This window comes from Camelina sativa, chromosome 11, assembly GCF_030686135.1.
Source record: "Camelina sativa cultivar CO46 ecotype springtype chromosome 11, ASM3068613v1".
Taxonomy (NCBI): Eukaryota; Viridiplantae; Streptophyta; class Magnoliopsida; order Brassicales; family Brassicaceae; genus Camelina; species Camelina sativa.
In genome coordinates this window covers 45,898,882-45,908,574 of record NC_141890.1, presented here as the reverse complement: position 1 = coordinate 45,908,574, position 9,693 = coordinate 45,898,882, and the positions used below count along the sequence as shown (strand labels likewise).

The window sequence follows — 9,693 nt, the reverse complement described above, 5'->3', positions numbered from 1 at the left end:
TTTATAGACATGCATATACATTTAGTTACATCTAATTTGGATTTTTATTCATGGCATCCAAACTGCATTTCCCGATTATGAAAACCATATTATACATTCAAGGTTTGAGATGTGAATTGCTAATTTTTTTTTCTTGACACAGTGTATCAATATACTACAGAATCTATCAATGTAATAATAATGTACAAAATGGACCGTGGAATATTTTTCCAAAACCATTTGACCAGCGAGCGACATCGTGCGTGTTTAAACAGTTACAGGCTTACAGCTAATCTTGTTGTCTATTGAAAGTTGAAACCAGTGGTTTGTAAATTTAGAGTCTCACGTGACTCTGTGTGATAATATTACAGAACTTATATGATGTATTAATATTAATTTAATACATAATAATTTAATAATGTTACTCGGCTAACTATTTTGATGGCTCAAATTCGTTTAATTAGTATAGGAATATGCATGTAATAAGTTATTACATTAAAAGATATTAGTAGTAAAATAGTAATAAATATTAGCTGATACTCCAGTACACAAGAATAAATTTTGTTTCAAATAATTTAAAACGGGGTTAATTAAACTCGTTAGTTATTACTACACAGAAGAGACTCGCACAAAGTAACTTACACAAAGAAAAGAAAAAAAAAAACAAGAACCCGTCCAATACATGTGTCTACATGCGTGGCTATAAATATACAGCTACTACTACTCTTCATTGGCACAAATCAAGCTTAAGTGTCGATTAAAACAAAGCAAAAAAAGTTCTCAGAAGAAAAAAAAATATATGGCGAGTAATAGTTTTCGTTCACAAATTCATCTTGGAGTAATAATAATTTTAATCATCATTACTCTTTTAACTCCGATCACAACCTACAACACATCACCACAACCATGGAATATTCTTTCCCACAACGACTTTGCCGGAAAACTCACCACCGCCTCCTCCTCCATCGAATCAGCCGCCACAGATTTTGGCCACGTCACCAAAATCTTCCCATCCGCCGTCTTAAACCCTTCCTCCGTCGAAGACATCACTGATCTCGTAAAACTCTCTTATGACTCTCAACCCTCTTTCACTCTAGCTGCTCGTGGCCACGGACACAGCCACCGCGGCCAAGCCTCGGCTAAAGACGGAGTTGTGGTTAACATGCGGTCAATGGTAAACCGAGATCGAGGCATCAAGGTGTCTAGGACCGGTTTATATGCTGACGTGGACGCTGCTTGGCTATGGATTGAGGTGTTGAACAAAACGTTGGAGTTAGGGTTAACGCCTGTTTCGTGGACGGATTATTTGTATTTAACGGTCGGTGGAACGTTATCTAACGCCGGAATTAGTGGACAGACGTTTCGGTACGGTCCACAGATCACTAATGTTCAAGAGATGGATGTTATTACAGGTACGTACCATGATTATCTTCACATAAAAATACAATAATAGTGATTTTTTTTTTTACTTCGTACGTTTCTGATTTAAAAAAAAATCGTACGTTTTTTTCGTCTTTTCATTTAGATCTTGTTTATGCTCTTTTGGTTATGCTCTTGTTTTGTTTGTATTGTTTGTCTCTTTTTACTTGTTTCTCGAACTTGGTTGATTGCTTTTCTTCTTTTCACACATCAATCTAATCACATATCTTTTTTTGGTCTAAGGTTATAAAAAAAACTACAGACTAGGTAAAAAATAGGTGGTTGTAATAAGGCTATTTCGTCTCTTAATGGTATGAATTTTCCTTAATAATATAAACATGCACATGTTAATGCAAAGGTCGATTTATCAGTAGACGAATTTTTTAGAGAATTAGTTTACTCTTTTTTTTGATAAAATCTTACATATTATGAAAATTTCGTTGAAACTAATTCTGATTTCTGCGAAATTTACATGGTCATATATTATGTAACGGTTCATAAAAACCCGATGAACAACAAAACAAAACTAAATCAACCAAATGGTCCCACGCGCATAATTTTACACGAGGTTTCTTGTGGCATAAGGACAAAACTCAAAAGTTCATAACGTTTGGTCCTAACCAGGTGTAATGGATTTTTAAGTAACAGTCAGTTTTCTTACTATAGCTGTACCCATTATGTCCACATATGAAACCATATACTACACTGTTGGTCTCAAGTGTAGTTAGCTTACGAAGACTTTCTAGTTCCATTGGTGGTTAGGAGATAACATAATTTAATGAGACCGACTTTAGCACTTTAGGCTCTATATGATGATGATACTTTTTATTTATATAACTCGTCGCATTGTTCTATATTATTCTTTGTAAACTCATATATAACGGTCCACATTTGTTTATTTTTTTTGCTAAAATTTCCTAATTTGGGTCAATATATTTTTGTTTGATAGGGAAAGGAGAGATTGCAACTTGTTCCAAAGATATGAACTCGGATCTTTTCTTCGCCGCGTTAGGAGGTTTTGGTCAATTTGGAATAATCACAAGAGCCAGAATTAAACTCGAAGTAGCTCCGAAAAGGGTATGCTAAAATTGTAAATTATGCAATAAATAAAGAAATTTTTATTAAGCTTATAACTGAACATACAGTATATGCATTTTTCTGTTTTTTTGCAGGCCAAGTGGTTTAGGTTTCTATACATAGATTTCTCCGAATTCACAAGAGATCAAGAACGGTTGATATCAGAAACGGACGGTGTAGATTTCTTGGAAGGTTCCGTTATGCTGGACCATGGCCCACCGGATAACTGGAGATCCACGTATTATCCACCGTCCGATCACTTGAGAATCGTCTCAATGGTCAAACGACATCGTGTCATATACTGCCTCGAAGTCGTCAAGTATTACGACGAAACTTCTCAATACGCAGTCAACGAGGTCCGTACATAATAATACAAGCATGAATCACATACATGTATAATTGGGAGATCTTTTATACGCAATAATTATAAGTAACTATTCATATAATTATATCTAATTATTTAAACCATGCAGGAAATGGAGGACTTAGGCGAGAGTCTAAACTTTGTAAAAGGGTTTATGTACGAGAAAGATGTGACGTATATGGATTTCTTAAACCGGGTTCGAACCGGAGAGCTAAGCCTGAAATCCAAAGGCCAATGGGATGTTCCACATCCATGGCTCAATCTTTTCGTACCAAAATCTCAAATTTCGAAATTCGATAATAGTGTTTTTAAGGGTATTATCCTAAGAAATAACATCACTAGCGGCCCCGTTCTTGTTTATCCAATGAATCGCAACAAGTAAGTTTTGATATGAAGATTTTGATACATCCACATTTATAAATCCGAAAGTATATTTAGTAACTAATTTGGGGGTCTTTTTTCAGATGGAATGAACGGATGTCAGCCGCTATACCTGAAGAAGATGTGTTTTATGCGGTCGGGTTTTTGCGATCGGCGGATTTTGACGATTGGGAGGCTTACGATAAAGAAAATATGGAAATATTGAAGTTTTGTGAGGATGCTAATATGAGAATTATACAATATCTTCCTTATCATTCATCACAAGAAGGATGGGTTAGACATTTTGGTCCGAGGTGGAATATTTTCTTAGAGAGAAAGTACAAATATGATCCCAAGATGATATTATCCCCGGGACAAAACATATTTCAATAAATAAACTTGTTTAGACGATAATGAATTCTATTGTTAGTTTAGTCTTTCTCGTCACTTTGTAAACATTTCTATTTAGTTCAAGCTTTTCTTTTTTTGTATCAATATTTGATAGAAATATATGAATAGTGTGCAGTGTTTTATTCACACTTTCCACGTGAACAAATTTAGAAAATTCAACCTATATTTCGGTGGAAGATTTTAGCTATAAATAACAACATGAAATAAAAGTAGAATGTTAGTAAGAAAATGGAAATTGATAGGAAAAAAGTGGAAATTGATAGGAAAGTAAAGGTCTAAAGGACATGATAATGAGATACGAAAGTAAGTCTCTAAATGTGAAAACTATCTTTTTTTTTTGTAAAGAAAAATTTGACATATACATATACAGTATTATGAACAGTATATGATATACTACATTTGATTAAAGGAAATACAAATAATTATTATGTCTGAGAATTGTCCCCAAATCTTTTTGTTACAGTCTGCGGGAAAGAAGGAGACATCTACACTTCTTGCCACCTTTCTATTTTTTATTATTCGGCTTAATTTTAAAATTACTTCCTTTTTGTACTTTGAAGATCTTGGTCGAACAAAGTCCACGTATATATATAATATGTTTTTCATTTTCCTTTAAGCGTCGGATGTTTATTTTGGTCTCAAATGTTTTCTATTTATTTATAAAAAGGTCTTAACTGTGTCGTGTTAGAATAATCATCTATATTTATAATAATATTTATTTATTTTGGTCTTAAAACAATAGTACTCTCTAGATTCAAAATGGACCATGACTTTGTTTTGGTAGGTTTTTTATTAAAAATGATTAGAGAATCGCTTAATTTAATTTAATTAACCTATAGTTTCGATTTTGACAAATGACCATTATACCCTTGGTCGATCACTAAAAATTAAGTGGGTCGGGACGCGGATCCTAAATTACCCGAGAACAGAAGAAAAAAAATCCGTAGATCTGTTTGTACTCCAGATTAATCATTTTTGGATATTGTATATTATTTGATTCAAGAATAGTTATTCATGTTGTCAAACAGAGGTGTAATCCCTATAAATAAGAAAACTGGTATCTGAATATTTAATGGCTTCAGTAATATCAAATATTAACTACTACCATACTTAATCCCTATAATTATTACGAATATTAATTATAATGAGAAATCTTTAATACTTATTGATTGTGATTTTGTTGTTTTCTAAATAATCAATAGATTAAATACGAAATTGTATATATATGTAAACTTATTTGATTTGCTTTTATATTGTGAGATATTTACGGAAACAACAAATCAATTTAATACAATTAAATAAAAACAAATAATCATTTAGTTTAATTTTCAATATTTCCTTAATGAAATTATAGTAATTAATTATGATTAGTATAGATGGAAAGAATAAAAAACGCAGAAATTATATATATGTAAAGTTGTGAACTAATTTACAGAAAATGTGTATTGTATATCCCACATCGACTAAATATTGAGGAATATGGTTCATAATCACTATAAATATATGACTAATATGTTTTGAGTACAAATGAGCAGGAAAATTGATTTAACATATATCCAGATTTAAAAATTTAATTTAGTTATATATTTGAGCATATTTAAACTTTTAAAAAGTAAACATATTATAATATATTTACGTTTTTTAAATAAGTTTAAGATATTATAAATATTTAAATTTTTATAGAATGTTTAAATTATTATAAATATTTGAATTTCGTCGAAAGTTTAAAATATTATAATATATTTAAAGTCTATAAAAAATATTTAAGTAATATTAATATTTTTACTCTTAAAAATTTTAAAATATATAAAAGTTTGAGTTCAACCCGTTAAACAGGTATTTTTATCAAATTATAAGTTAAATTGTTTTTTTACAATTTTACTGAGATTTGATATATCAAATATTAACTTCTAAATGATAACTTAAATATACCTAATCTCACTATAAATACAATGGTTTCCTAACCATTGAAATATCTCACACTAAAATTTAACAAGCAACTTCTCCTCTTTTGACGACAAACCAAAAGAAAGCAAAATTAATTCTCTTACAAAACTATTATACAATATTGTAGTTTGTCTATCCTTTTACAAAACTACTATCCGATATTGCAGAGTGTCTATTCTCTTACAAAACTACTATCCAATATTGCGGTGTGTCTATTTCCGTGAAAAGCTACATTCTACAAATTACTTACTCTATTATGATTTCCAATTTACTGTATAACCCCAAATATACAAATAAACACTATATAAACAAAGAAAGTAAATCAAAATAAAAAACTACATTACAAAAATACAAATTACAAAAAAAAGTAACTAACAAAATATATAATCTCGTGTTGTAGCACAGGGTACTACCTAGTATATTTATATAACTTGTAGTATGTAATAATTTCCATCGATACATCTCTTTGCTTGATTAATCAAAATTTAAATCCTTTTGCTTTTCAGAAAAAACGACATATACCATAATGATATTCTTCTGTTCACCTTCTTCTATTATAGTTTTAGATAATTTATAATGTGATTAAATCAATTATAGTATACGTACATTTGAAAATATAATTTGTTATAAACTATTTCAATATATCAATTGTAAATAAAGGAAAACGACAAAAACGTCGTGAAAAGTGGATATCATATGATGAAAGTTGCAGCCGTTTGCTTTCTGATCCGTAGGAATCTCCAACCTAATTTTTAATATAATAAAATGTATATCAATTTATATACACACCTATACAAATGAAAAAGTTGAAGCATTTGCTACCTACCATTATTTTATAGTGCAAAATCTCTTCTTCTTTTTTTTTGTTTTCTTACAAAATCTCATTGCATCATTACTAAAAATATGATCATGAGATTCCCTTGTATATCTTATCCTTTTTCGTGTAATTACCATCCCAAAATTTCTAGTATAATTTTTAGTTATCAATTAAAATAAAAGCAATAGGCGCGACTTGGGAAGTTTATCATGGGCCTCGTATATTCAGCCTAAATATCAAACGTAGAGCTCTGGGCCTCGGAGTACACTACGTGCTGGTTTTCTCAATATTAACGACATGTTGTTCGAAAACGAAAGAAAACGAAAGAAAAAGCAAAGCAAGTGGCAAATTGTCAATGTCATAGACTCGCATAGTTGTGGTGAATGTTTTATATATTTCGTAATAATTTTATAACTTAAGAGCTTATATATTATGGTGAATGTTTTTTTTCTTTTTCAAAAGGGGTTATATATATTTTTAATTATTATTATTATGGTGAATGTTCCAAATTCGACTAAGATAAATTGTAAGGAAACAATATCATTCTAGATATGTCAAGTATATATTTGTAATTAACTTGTACTGATCTCCTCTCCAAGGTCTCTAACCCCTTCTCCAAGGTCTCTAAGTGTATAAGTATCTTGACGATTGTTCATAATAAGATATCACATTCTCTATACATTTTATATATAAATAACTCCCACCGTCGAATGTGTAATGTCATTTTTCTGTTTATCTACAGTGTAGTATTTAATTAGTTAATTGATCCCTAAAACCAGTTATTAATTTACGAAACTACATGCAGGTCGTGAATAATGCAAAATTTATTAAGAAATTTTTTTTTATCAAGCTATTGGTTCATGTCGGTGTGTCAAAGTCCAAGTGCATGAGATTAACGGATCTTGTCGATGTGAACTTCTCGACATTGTGAATAACGAAACTTGGATTTTAATTTACTCGTTAAGAAGAACGAAACGTGCATTTAATTTACTCGGTAAGAAAGGTTCTCTACATTTTAGTTTTAGGAAATTGATTGATACAACTTGGCCAAACCATTTTTTGTGGTGGTACACAAACTAAATGTGTACTATAGAATTATTTGTCTAACCAAATGTGGTTCTGATAACGTTCCATAAGTTTTGTTTTTTTTCCTTGTGTACACATGATTAGTCTATAAATTGCAAATGATATGAACCACAATATAAGTCCAATTACTTGCTCATGACTCGTCTATGGTCCCAACATACGAATCAAATCATTATTTATTTTTCCACGTTTTATTTGACAGATAAATAACTTTCTCAAGTAATAATAGAAAACAAAATCAGATCTGTCTTGTTATTTTCCTAGATTGCATGGAAACGTAAACGGATACGCGGAAACGAAACGTTTCGAAAACGGGAAACGGTTTTTTTCAAAAATTAGGAAATAGAAACGTTTTGGAAACGTATGTATATATACATATACATATATATATATATAGATTTATATATTATATCTATATATATAATAAAACACCAAACATAAAAACCATATAAAAAAGCTTCAAACAATAAAACTTTAGATATAAATATTAATTAGTTGAATTAAAACACTAATAATATTATATATTTATATCTATAATGAAGTTTTATATTTTAAAAATATTTATTTATTAAGTTTCAAATTAAAAAAGAAGTTTTCGTCGTGTTTCCAAAACGAAAATGGAGTTTCCATCGTGTTTCCAAACAAAAATTTCTAGGAATCGTGTTTTTGTGCCTTGTTTCCGAGTTTCCACGAGTTTCTATTTCCGAAACATTTCAAAAACGGAAAACGGACCTCGAAAAGAGTTTCAATGCAACATAGTTATTTTCTATCGGATTCGATATTGAGAGAAGCCTAACCTGTGAAAAAGTGATTTATTTTCTAATTTTAAATTTATTATAATAAAATAATAAATATAATAGTTTAGTAGTCATCGTCTTTTTATTCGAAAACAATATCTGATTTTTGCTGGATACATTAGAATTAAAAATGCATACCTTACCTTATAAACAGTTAACATATAGTTGAGACTTGAGAAAAACAACAGTTGGTTATATAGTTCTTGTGACAAAAAAAAAAAAAAAAAAGAGGTTATATAGTTCTGGAAGCTTGTGATTTCTGCTATATATATTATATTAGGTAGGATTGAATACTCTGTGAAGGACACATAATAATATAATATTATATATACTAGTACTAATTCAGAAAGATAGTTCTAGAGGCGATGTAACTAGGAATATTGGAACAATTATTATATATATATAAGCAGAAAAAGATGAGAATGGCAAAGGAACTACATAAAAATCACATGATTATACCTTTTTCAGTAATAGTAAAGATTCTTCAAAAATAGACAATTAGTTATAGAACTCTTTTCTTTTTTCTTTTTTCTTTGTTCTTTCTTTCAATGGTTTGATAAATTATCAGTACTTATAAAGAATTAAAGAAACTCACGACGTCGTTTTTGGCCACTCTCATTAATTGATTAACTAAGAGACAAATAGAAACAAAACTTTTCTTGAAATTTTCACAAAGCTACTATAGCAACAAATGAATTATCAAAGCTAATAACCTTATCTATTATCTGTATAGTTAAACAGATTGAATATCCTGTAAATTCAAAACATCCGATCCGAGTTTCTAATATATATTACTATCCATATATCCGTTATTTTCAAATATTCTTTATAAATTATTATTACACACACACTTAACTCTCTCAATCCATAAAATTTAAGTAATTATAATATTTATAAATTTAAAGGTAGCATATTAGGTAAATATTATTCAAAAAATCATATATGAAGAAATTATATTTATTTTTTGATGGGTTGGTATCCAGTATTGCCGTATCAAAGATATCATTATTCGGATTCGATTTTTAAATCTATTAACTATCTAAATTTTTGAAGTGCATAAAACAAAAATTTGATAATTATTTTACCACTAACCTTACATAATGATATAATGTACTAGTTTTTAATTTTTGATGATTATTTTTAATTTTTGAATTTCAAATTTACTAGTTTTGGTAACTAAATAAATTATTATTTTCTTTTGTCTTTATTAAGTTAAAACCACATATACATAAATAATAAATTTATGAGAAGGGTTTGTAATATAATAAGATCAAAATAAAATAATTGAATTTGCCATCCTCTCTTGACCGTGTTTCAAAACTTCGATACATTTGACTTGGACTCTCTCTTTGTAAGACATCTCTCTCTATCTCTCTCTTTTGGCTGCTTCTTCTCTCTACTTTTCTCCACTTTAATATTTTCTTTCTTTTGTTTGA

At 29.4% G+C, this 9,693-nt stretch overlaps 1 protein-coding gene across 1 annotated transcript; it reads left to right on the top strand.

Moving 5' to 3' along the window:
- The first annotated feature begins 614 nt into the window (after positions 1-614).
- LOC104726241 (cytokinin dehydrogenase 3) lies at positions 615-3,738 on the top strand. The gene is made up of 5 exons (XM_010445054.3): positions 615-1,391; positions 2,348-2,475; positions 2,571-2,831; positions 2,949-3,217; positions 3,304-3,738. Exons 1-5 carry the CDS (start codon positions 779-781, stop codon positions 3,590-3,592), a joined length of 1,560 nt encoding a protein of 519 aa, XP_010443356.1. The 5' UTR covers positions 615-778; the 3' UTR covers positions 3,593-3,738.
- The last annotated feature ends 5,955 nt before the right edge of the window (positions 3,739-9,693 follow it).